The sequence below is a fragment of the Impatiens glandulifera genome, chromosome 4 (genome assembly GCF_907164915.1).
Source record: "Impatiens glandulifera chromosome 4, dImpGla2.1, whole genome shotgun sequence".
NCBI lineage: Eukaryota > Viridiplantae > Streptophyta > Magnoliopsida > Ericales > Balsaminaceae > Impatiens > Impatiens glandulifera.
The window spans coordinates 8,196,398-8,208,069 of record NC_061865.1 but is presented as its reverse complement, the minus strand read 5'-3'; the positions used below and the strand labels follow the sequence as shown (position 1 = coordinate 8,208,069).

The 11,672-nt window shown below is 31.0% G+C and overlaps 1 protein-coding gene across 1 annotated transcript; it reads right to left on the bottom strand.

Moving 5' to 3' along the window:
* Positions 1-1,111: 1,111 nt before the first annotated feature.
* On the bottom strand, positions 1,112-1,792 carry LOC124934639 (aspartic proteinase CDR1-like). The gene has a single exon (XM_047475162.1). It carries the CDS (start codon positions 1,790-1,792, stop codon positions 1,112-1,114), a length of 681 nt encoding a protein of 226 aa, XP_047331118.1.
* Positions 1,793-11,672: the final 9,880 nt, after the last annotated feature.

Below are 11,672 nucleotides of genomic sequence, written 5' to 3'. Positions count from 1 at the left end.
CTTGGAGTAGTAGGAAACAAGGATCGGTATCCTTGTCTACAACAGAAGCAGAATACAAAGCATCAACTCACGCAGCACAGGAGTGCATATGGCTTCGTAGACTATGGGAGGATTTTCATGTCAAGTTTGATCATCCAGTTCCTATACATGGAGATAATTTGAGTGCTATTAAATTGACTTCAAATCCTGTGTTTCATGCGAGGACAAAACACATTGAGTTGGAGCATCACTTTATTCGTGAAAAAGTACTAGAGGGAATCATTGAGATGGTTGCAGTAAGGAGTGAAGACAATGTTGCTGATATCTTCACAAAAGCACTTCCTAAAGGTCCTTTCGAAAATCTACGATCTAAGTTGGGACTAGTTCATCGGGCATCACTTTAAGGGGGAGTGTTAGAAATTAAAGTAATAATAATAATAACAATTAAGGAATCTTTTTGTTATGCAAGAGTCTCTTGGATTGTCCAAGCCTCTTGATCTTATCTCTAATAATGAGACTCTTCATGTCTTTAATTTAATGTCTTAGTTGCTTTACTTTATTTAAGATTGTAATCGTGTTCTTATTTTAATCAATTTCATATAGACAGATTCTCATTCCAGTTTTGCTTTTCATTCTCTAAATTTTCTATTCACTTTCATATATATTCTTCACTGTTTGATCATCGAGTCCTGGTTGTGACTTCGTTACAGGCAGCACCATTACCTTTTTTTAATAACTTCTCTAGGTGATCACCCTTCATTAAATTGATTTGTGTATGGGGTATGCCTTGCAAGACCGTGGTTATCCATTCCCTTTTAAAAGAGAGTGTTAATTTTTCAAAGTCCCATTTTTAAGGGCCTAGAGTAATCAACCATTCGATTCCCAGCACAATATCATCTTATTATTTATTTATTTTGTAGCATTTTATTTTATTAATAATAAATGGTCTGGGATAAATTATTTTGGAATTCAAACGATACTATATTATTTCAAAATAACGATTAATTGAGAACATAAGCTATTGATACACATTCAAATATACTAATTCTCCTTCCATATAATGTAATTATTCAAATTTGCTTCCTCAATACTCATTTTCTTCTCTTCAAACCCTAAATTTGAATAGCAATAATTAATGATCTGAACAATTCGTTGCCCTAAAAGAAACATTCATATTCTCAAGATCATATCCAATCATGTAATCCATTTGTAACAAGCTCCCAATTATAGTTTCATCATTAGTTGGGTTTATCACTAGGCACCATAAGTCCTTATATTTAATGATTGTATTTCTCATCGTAAAAACTAATTCAGCCCCTTTCGAAAAATGGAAAATGATAGTAGGAAAGTTTGGATAGATCGTGTAACAATGTTTGAATTTGTCATTTTTAATTGTCACGAGTTTAATCACGCTGATTAGTGCATTCTCCAATTGTTGGTATAAATCCGTCGGTAAATAAGATAAAAACGCGCCGGTATCTAATATGGTAGGACTCCTAAAAGGAATTCTCGTATAGGTTTTCTCATGACCAACCATGATGGGAAATTCCATATTTTCGACACTAATCGCTTCCAATGTGATATATTCGGATACCAACGGGGTGCTGCGTCCAGACACGATTGCGCTAGTCCCAAAACTAATCTTGCTTCTTGTATTTATTTTCGAATAATGAACTAGGCAGTACGCGAACTTACCCCCTACCATATCGCTAAGCTGACTCATTAACGAGTGAGGCCCAGGTCCGAACCCAGCAATGCCAGCAATGGTGTGATGGTACTTACCAATGTTGTTTTTCGAACACCCATAAACCATTTTTCGAAAGAAATTGTTTCCCAATTTAAAAGTTTCCATGGCTAGATCACCAGAGCTGGAGGAATTGTCTATATATTCAAAATTGTATGTACATTTTCCATATCTCCATTCACAAGTTTTATAATCGCCCAATTTTTGGCATTCTTTTCCACCACATGTTAATATTTTATAGGAGCTTGATCTTTTTGAATTAAATTTGTGTTGAGTCTGCATGAAACAGTTGACACAGGGGAGACATTGAGTCCATACGTTGTCGCTTCCGGTGTCGAAGATTACCAATTGTTTGATGGGTGGTGTGCCAATGGAAATCTCTATGAGGTACTCATATGCAATAGATACAGAAACTGTTGAATCAATTGAATTAATTTTCTTAGCGTCATTTTTGGGGAATTTTGAGATAGATTTGATATGGGACAACCGAGAACTAGAGCGAAGAATGGCTCGTTCTAGAAAGTTGGTTTTGTTGGTTGATGAATCATACAACGGAGATTCAAGTGAATCTCGATGAATGAGATGAGTAGAAAAACTTATTAATTTTGAAGTATTTGAGCAAGAAACAGATAAAAATTGTAATACCACTACTAAAATTACCAGATAGTTGATAACAAGGCTGACCATGATGAAATATATAAAAGGAGACCAGGTAGATAAGAGGTAGATAAGAGATGAAATTTAAATATACAACAATGGTTGAATTTATAGATGTAAAGGAATAATTAAAATATCAATGCTATATTACTATAATATATGTATATATGTCAAAAATCTTTAAAAAGATTTAAGTAAATTATCTTAATGTAAATGTAATCCTCACTTCTAGTTTATTGGTAACAAAATATGGATATCCTCATCTCATGAAGTTCAGGGTTCGAACTCGTCAGACGATAAATTATGTTTTTATTTCTAGTTAAATGATTAATTGTGTTTGTGGGCTATATTTTAAGTCGAGGGGATTAGTCGCACTCCAAACGACAAACAAAACTAGCGTTCTAAAATAAATCTCAATATAATATCATTGCATATATATATATATATATATATATATTTATATATATATATATATATATTTATATATATATATATATATTTAATCATATGATGCATGTATAGCGAATCACTCTTAATGTTTAATGTTATTATTAGTATGTATTCTTAGATTTATCCATGAATATTGGTAGATAATTTGGAGAGCTAATTGTTTTTCTAAAAAATTTACGAGTTAAATAATTTGTTAAGAGACGTGTTTTTGTTTTTTGTTTTTTGTTTTTGTTTTCAAATTTTGTAATTTTATTTATTTCTTTTACAACTAGGAGTTCGATAATGTGTTCTTAATAGTTTTTGTTGATGGATGTTGAAGATCAGGGCAACCACTACATTAACTCTTTTCAATTCCAAGCAAATCTTTCATAATTCAAAACCTAACTCATTGATCACTTAATCTATAATTAATTTGAGGTTCTACTTTAAGTTAAAACTCAACTTCACAACGAATTTATACATTCAAATCGAGATAGAAATCAGTTGTTCAAAAATTTTGACTGTTAAGTTTTTAATTATAACAGGAGGTTTCAGTATGGAGATAATTTGAAATGCCAGATTTGATCAGAACTCTTATAAATGACATATTTTCATCCCATTTGAGAGAAAACACTGATTTACAGTAGGATTCAAGGAATTAGAAACATGTTCTATCTGAAAACAAATGATAATTTTAAGTTTGTAGATAATTTTAAATGCAAATCTTCAAAAATATAATAATTGGTGATGATTTTGAGGAGTTGGTGATTATTTTTGATAAAAAAAAAACTTAAAAGGTATTAATATAAATAAATAAAAAATAATAATTTAAAATAGAGAATATTTTAGTATTTTGATTAATGAAATGAGTGATGTGATTGTTGAGAAGTGATTAATTAAAAAATTGATTTTGCTTAAGTTTTTTTTAAAACCTAAAGAAAACAACGTCATACTTACTATTTGAAATTACATGATCAATCAATTGTTCTTAATCACTTTTAATTCATTAGGAGAAATATTGATTTAGGTTAGACTCAAGGACAAACAAACATTGATTATATTAAGATTCAAGCAATACGGTTTTCACCTTAACTCATTTGAAAACTGTAAATTTACTTTGAATATAACCTTAACCAAACCAGCCTTAATATATTTTTTTTTAATTAATAAAATTAAAATATGGAAATAAATAGTAGGATATGTTTTTGTTAGTATTTTTGTATATATTCTTTGTTGTTTGTTTTTGTTAATGTTACTTATTAGTTTCTTTAAGGTTTTTTTATTGTTATCTTTTAATTATATCTAGTGTTTGTCTATAACTCAAAACTCAATAGATAGGAAGGGAATATTAGAGGACACGTAATTTGTTTTCATTGCCTTTTCTAAATTTATTCTCAATATCATCTCTCATTTTTTCAATTTCACCGATATTAAAATATGATTTAAGTTGATTTTCTTACAATATTGTTAATAATAAAATAAAATAAAATATGTTCTTTATTTAATTTTTCTATAATATAAAAAGAAAAATATTCCATTACTAATTTTTTCTTCATGAAAACCACACATTTTCTAGGTTTTTGTTGGCTTGGCTACATCTACCAATAAGTTAAACTTCTTGAGGATGTTATTTGAATCCTAGATTTTTGTAGGTTTTTTTTATCTTCTTCTTTGTGAAAACTACACATTTTCTAGGTTTTTGGTGGCTTGGATGAATCTACCGGTAAGTTAAATTTTGTGATGCTGGCATTTGAATCATAGATTTTGAAGGGTTATTTTATTAGGGTTATTTGAAATTTGTTTAAAACAAATTATTAAAATATTTTAGTTATTTAAAATATAAATTTAATAAAACATTTTGATATTTTAGTTAATTAATTAAGTAATTTTATAGTTAAATTGGATTAATTTATCAAATAAAATCCTATAAGTTTTAGTGATATTTAAAGAAAAAAAAAATTTGTAGAATATATATATATATATATTTTTTGTAAGATGTGAGTTGAATAAAACAAATTTCAAAATTATAAACTCACAAATAAGAGATTTTGTACAAACAATTTATTGGAGAAAATAGACATGAAGACAACTTTATAAAAAAATGTGCCTTTTTAACTTAGTAAAGAAAAACAAATAAACTTAGGAAAGAAGAAAAACGATATTAGATTTTTATATATGAATAACAAAGTGAACTATTTGCGAGCAAGACGTAGTTAGGATCTCGTCTACCAAAATATATGAAATTTCATTGAAACTAGGATTAGGCATTGCATAATGTTGGGTATCGTGGATTTGACCCTAAGATGACTTGAATCGAATCTGATTCTGCACCGAAAAATTGGGTACGTGATTGACCCAAATTTGACCGGTTCTCATTCAATGGGTACCCGACACGACCCATTTTAAAGATAAACCCCAAATTATTGTTTTAGATTTTTTTAATTCGTTTATTTATTTTTATCTAATTAAAAATTTAATATTTATTTTCACATTTTCAAATATTATTTTTATTTTTTTTAAACTTCATTTAATATAATTTTTTATTTTTTTAAAATAAGTAAACTTTTAAAATTATATAACTTAAAATTGCCAGAAAATAATAACAATGCTGACCATGATGAAATATATAAAAGGAGACCAGGTAGATAATAGATGAAATTTAAATTTACAACAATTGTTGAATTTATAAATGTAAAGGAATAACTAAAATATCAATGCTATATTACTATAATATATGTATATATGTCAAAAATCTTTAAAAGGATCAAGTAAATCTCAATGTAATCTCCTATTTTAGTTTCAAGGCAACATAATGTGGATCAGCCCTAAAGTTCTGGGTTCGAGCTTCTCAGACGGCAAATGTTAATTGTGTTTGCAGGTTATGTTTAGTATTCTAAAAAAAATCTCAGTGTAATATTATTGCATATATATATATATAATCATATAATACATGCATAGGGAATCATTCTTAATGCTTAATGTTATTCTTTTTGGAGGGCAAAACGATTATAGCGCCATTTCATTAAAAATTCTCAAAAATGGAAAAAAATCACGAGTTTAAGAGATCATTCTAGATAGTCCTAGAATGATTTTGAAGTCGTAACATTCTGAATAAAAGCTAAAAAACTAAAAACGTAAATGAATTATCTGATTATAATGCTTTCAATTCTAGTGAGTTTAAAAAACTGTAAATTCCAATTCTTACAGATATTTCAGTTCTGCTCCGTGCTTGGAATTCTTGTCCACGTTCCAGCGAGGGCGCTGCAATCCGATACAATATCTTTCCATAACTCTTCAACGCTCCTACGGGTTCTGCCATATACCTTTGTATTCCGTTCTTGCCAAATGTTATACACCACTACTCCAAAGCCGCACTTGAACACGCTTGTTGCAAATCTATTTCCCTTGGCTTTGAGTAGTGCTGCATCTTTGATTTCATTTCATTTGCTCAGGAAACTGATCAGCTCCATACTTTTATAGAATATGTCCCAAAGTTCTAAAGCAATGCAACAGCTCCGAATATGTGATCTATTATTTCTTCAATTCCTCTACATAGAAGACATCTCGTGTCAGGGATGCTCATATACTTGTTGATACGATCACGAGTGTTGAGTCTTTCCTAGAATGCGAGCCAAAGAATGAACTAGTGCCTAGGAATAATCTTCGTTGACCATACAAGAGGAGCCCATTCTACTTTCTATGCTTTATCCTGGGTTACCTTCCATATTTTTTTTGATACCAGCTTCCCATTGTCCTCAACTTTCCATTCATGAATATCCGGCCTGTCATGTAGTTGTCTGTTACTTATATGATCAAGTATCCTCTGTCCTTCTGGATTTCTTCTCAGGAGTGAGTCTCAATTCCCGTCTTTAATGTCTTTGATTTTCCTTTCTGTGCAGTCCCTTATGATGCGGGCATTTTGAAACTCCTCATTGTGGATGATAGGCTAGTTTTCGAACTAGGGATCGTGCCAGAATAGAGTGTATTTCTCGTCCCCTAGCTGGATGTCATAAAGATCTGCAATTTTGCTTCTTAGTTTAAAAATCTTTTTTAGAGACCAACTCATTCCTTCATGAATTTTGCAGGTCCAGATGCTGGTTTCGTATTTCATAAACCTCGTATGCACCCATTTGATCCATAATGACTTCTGATTGCGCTCCAAAGCCCACAGATGCTTGAAAGTGAGAGCCTAGTTCCACTCGATACAGTTCTTCAAGTCGATGCCTCCCCCGTCCTTTGTTTGCAGAGAGCGGTCCATTTGACTTTTTTTCTCCTCTTCCGCTATTGCCCCAGATAAAATTCCTTATCAGTGTATCGAGCTCCTTCATTACCTTCTTCGGAATGAATGTTTGCTGCGCCCAGTAGTCAACTATGCCCATGACCACGGTTTTGATAAGTTCGATCCTCCCTGCATAAGAATGTTTTTTCGCTGCCCAGCCAGATATCGTGTTTTTTTACCTTTTCAATTAGTGACTTGTAGTGTGAGATCTTGATCTGCTTCGCGGTTAACGGAATTCTTAAGTACCTTACGGGAAAACTGCATTCCTTGATGCCAATGATGTTGAAGATGTCCTGCTTCGTTTCGTCATTCACGCCTCCATAAAATGCCACACTTTTGCTTTCATTAATAGTTAAATCTGTAACCTCAGAAAAGAACGTTAGTGCAACCCTAATAGTTTTAATGGAATCAATGTTTGCGTGCGCTAGAATGAACAAATCGTTAGCAAAACATGAATGGGTTACCTCCTCTACCTCACAGAATGCTTAATGTTATTATTACTATGTTTTTTTAGATTTATCTTGGGATAATGGTAGATAATTCGGAGAGCTAATTGTCCTTCTCGAAATCTAGGAGTTTAATAATTTCTTAAGCGAAAATGTTTTTGTTTTTTTTTCCTCAAATTTTGTGATTTTATTTATTTCTTTACATCCCGGATTTCAATAAAGTGTTATTAATACCTTTTGTTGATGGATGTTCAAGATCAAGGCAACCTCTAATTTAACTCTTTTCAATTCCAAGCAAATCTTTAATAATTCAAAACTAAACTCATTGACTTAATCTATAATTAATTTGAGGTTCCACTTTAAGTTAAAACTCAACTTCACAGCGAATTTATACATTCAAATCTAGATAGAAATCAGTTGTTTAAAAATTTTGACGGTTCAATTTATAATAACAGGAGGTTTGAGTATGGAGATAATTTGAAATGCCATATTTGAGAACTCTTATAAATGCCATCTCTTCATCCCATTTGAGAAAAAAACACTGATTTACAGTAGCATTCAAGGAATTAGAAACATGTTCTATCTGAAAACAAATGATAATTTTAATCTTGTAGATAATATTAAATGCAAATCTTCAAAAACACACAAATTGTTCATGACAGGATGTCCTTCAGAGACCATGAGAGTGATTATCATTAGTAACTTTTTACAATATTTTTATTATTGAAAATTACAATAAAATAATTAAATCTTCTAAGAATGTGAATTGCACTATACTAAGAATGTGAATTGCACTATACCAAATATCATGTTGTTATCAAATGATATATTAATATTATTTGAAGAAAGATTTTACATATTATTTTTTTGAAAAATGATCCATTTAATAAAAAAATCGTTTAAGCACCATAATAAAATCATGACATGAAATAAAAATAAATTAATGTATTATTAATGTGTGTTATTTATTTTATATGTATTTAGAAAAATAAAATAATAATAATAAGTCAAACTATATAAATGAATAAATTAAATAATGAGTTAATGAAATCAATATGTGTATTATTAATGTTATTGTATTTATTTTGTATGTGTTGGAGAAATAATAATAAAAAAGTTAATCGTAATTTTGGGCGTAATCCGAACTAATATTATTTGTTTGAACCTTGATCTAATATTATTATCTAGAATTACTTCCTATGGTTGTTACTTGTTAGAGGTTATTATGATTCACTATAAGCATCACTCCAATTGCAATTTGATTATTAATTGAGAATTTAAATTTTCTGATCTTTGTTTTATTGTGTTTACGCCTTAATTGATAATTGAAATAGTGATGGTCATTAGTATTATTGGATGATTTAGGCGTTGTTTATATCAGACTTTAGTTTGGTATTATGTAAAACAGAAAATGCACACTAGTAAAAAAAGACTTTATAGCGATTGGTTTACTAATCGCTATTAACCTTTAAACTAATCGTTATATGCCTATAACGATTGGTCATAAACCAATTTCCTTCAATCAACCGAAGTCTTCTCGTTGTTGCCTTAATTGGCAACGACGATTGGTAGATGAGCAATCGCTATAGTTTTATAGTGATTGGTTATTATTCCAATCGTTACTACCCAAATCGTGTAGCGATTGTAGTTTCCTAATGAGTCTATAGCGATTGGTTATCAAACCAATCACAGTTTCTTAATCAGTCTATGGCGATGGGTTGTTATACCAATCATTATAGACTCATTAGGAAACTGCGATTGGTTTGATAACCAATCGCTACATGCTAATAGAAAATAAATATTTTAAAAATATTACAATACCTATAAAACTGAAACTTTAACTACAACCATAATTGAACCAAAATCATCATAACCAATGTTATTAAACAAACACTCAACCAAAATATTATCATGATCATACAAAAGAAGTTATTAACACAAATACCAACATTTGAAATCGAAGTAGTATTACACTAACATTTGTAATCTAACCTAAATTATAACAAAAGTTTTACTTAATTCGCGTCTTCCCTAAAATTATCGTCGTCTTGTTGTTGGGGTTGCACGGGTGGAATTGTTATTGATGACCCTTGACCCGATGATTGACCGCCAATATTAGTAAACTACGCAAATAATGTAGGATCTATTGATGCACTGTCGGACATAAACTATGACATAAAACGCATCATCTCGGCTCTTTCCATCCTCAATCTCTCTTCCATTTTAGCTTCCATTTAAGCCTTCTCTATCCTCAACCTCTCTTCCATTTTAGCTTCCATTTGAACATTCACCCTGTTTTCCAACTTGTCCCTCGCGGTATTCTCTTTGTCCTTCTGAACCTTTATCATCTCTTCCATATCATTGAGGCAATGTCACAACCTCTCGGCGTAGTTCTTTTTTGGACTTTGCAGGCCCTCTAACTTGGGGAGATAAAACTGATCTCATTCCTATAATCCTTCCCTTGTCTTGAGGACCAAAAACTCCTTCAACCATATCGACATCAGAAATCTTGGGACGTTCAGCTTGCAAATGTCTTAATTCATCTTACAACAAAATATGTTAATACTAGATAAAATGTAAAGTAAACATATTTTATATACTTACCACTTTCTCTAGTATGTGTGGATCAACAATTTTTATCCTTTTTGATCCTGGTCGCAAAAAAAATCTTCATAGGTTGGAATTGATCCCTCTTGAACTTTCTGAGAATATAAGTTAAATTTTAATTCATTTGAAAACAAAATTAAAAAATAAGTCTTATCATTTCTCGCTGCAGCTGTGTAAAAGATTTACTACCAGAACGATGTGCATATTTTGAATTTTTTATTTTCTATGCTGGTAGCACTTCATTTCTGTAATTAATAAATAATGTTAGATCAAAATGTTATATTTAGTACAAAATATGAAAGAAGAAACCTGTAATTTATTGGTAAAGTAATAGTTTTCAAGAAGCCACTCCCAATCTTGTTGGGTCATTTCATCAGGCTTATCCACCCTGATTGCTTCCACATTTCTCCGTGCTTCCTTATCTTATTGAGATTTATGTCATACCTCCAATTCTCCACCTCGTCTTCATGTGTCTTAAGGCATCGTCTCGATAACTCTCAATATCATCTGAATAAAATTTATCCTGAAATAAAACGTTTTATAAGAAAAAAATGATTAATTTCAAACAGAAATATATTAAAAATGATAAGTTACGATAACGAATTTCCATAGAGTATCAAAGGTGGTGGGGTGAGATGGCACCAATATACCGTGCAATGTGGAATAATATTATTCTCTCGGACAATGGCCCCCAAATTCCGACGCCACATGCCCCTATTTTTGCAGCACGACTTTATTTCAATTGGGCTTAATGTGACATGCACCTTTTCTCCATTAGCCGTCAATTTGGCCAATTCGAAGTTTTTGTTGCTACCTTGCCTTCTCTAGGAGCTTGAAGACTCTATATTTGTGCCTTCATCAGTCAGTTGTGTGGGTTAATCTAGATTTTGCACATCATCATCAGTGGATGGTCATGTGGACTCTACAATATTTTGCTCCTTATGGATATCCTCCACTCGAGTATGCGACGAAGAGTCACCCGAATTTTTTTTTCTTTCTAAGAGAATTGAGTTGTGATTGCAAAAATCCAGGTTGAAAACTCTTTGGAGGTGCCATTTATATCTGAAAGAAATATTTAGCATCAACATCTAAACAATAGCGAAGAATAATGAAGAAATGTGAACAATAGTAATATCATACATTTGACTGTTTAGGATTTGTCTTTGTTACAATATCTCAACCTGGTTTATTACCAATGTCTTTTTCATAAAATATTTGTTTTGCTTGGGTTGCCAATATAACGGCTTATTTTGATATTGAGACTTTCGTTGACGATTTAGGCTAACAAATATGTATTTATCAGTTTGAAGTCGTGTAGCTCCAGAATGCATATCATACCAAGTGCACTTAAATACAACAATTCGTTTACCACTAAGGTATTGCATTTCAATTATATCTATAACCACAACATAATAATTTCGTATTTTCTCGCCATGATAACCAATCACGAGTATTCCACTATTCTGAGTCTTCAATCTAATGTCATGTCTTCTAGTGGTGAATTTATATCCATTTACTTTACACAAAATAA

Bases quoted from the DNA above. Each gene is read 5' to 3' on its own strand.
- LOC124934639 (XM_047475162.1), bottom strand. From the start codon at position 1,792: ATGGTTTATGGGTGTTCGAAAAACAACATTGGTAAGTACCATCACACC.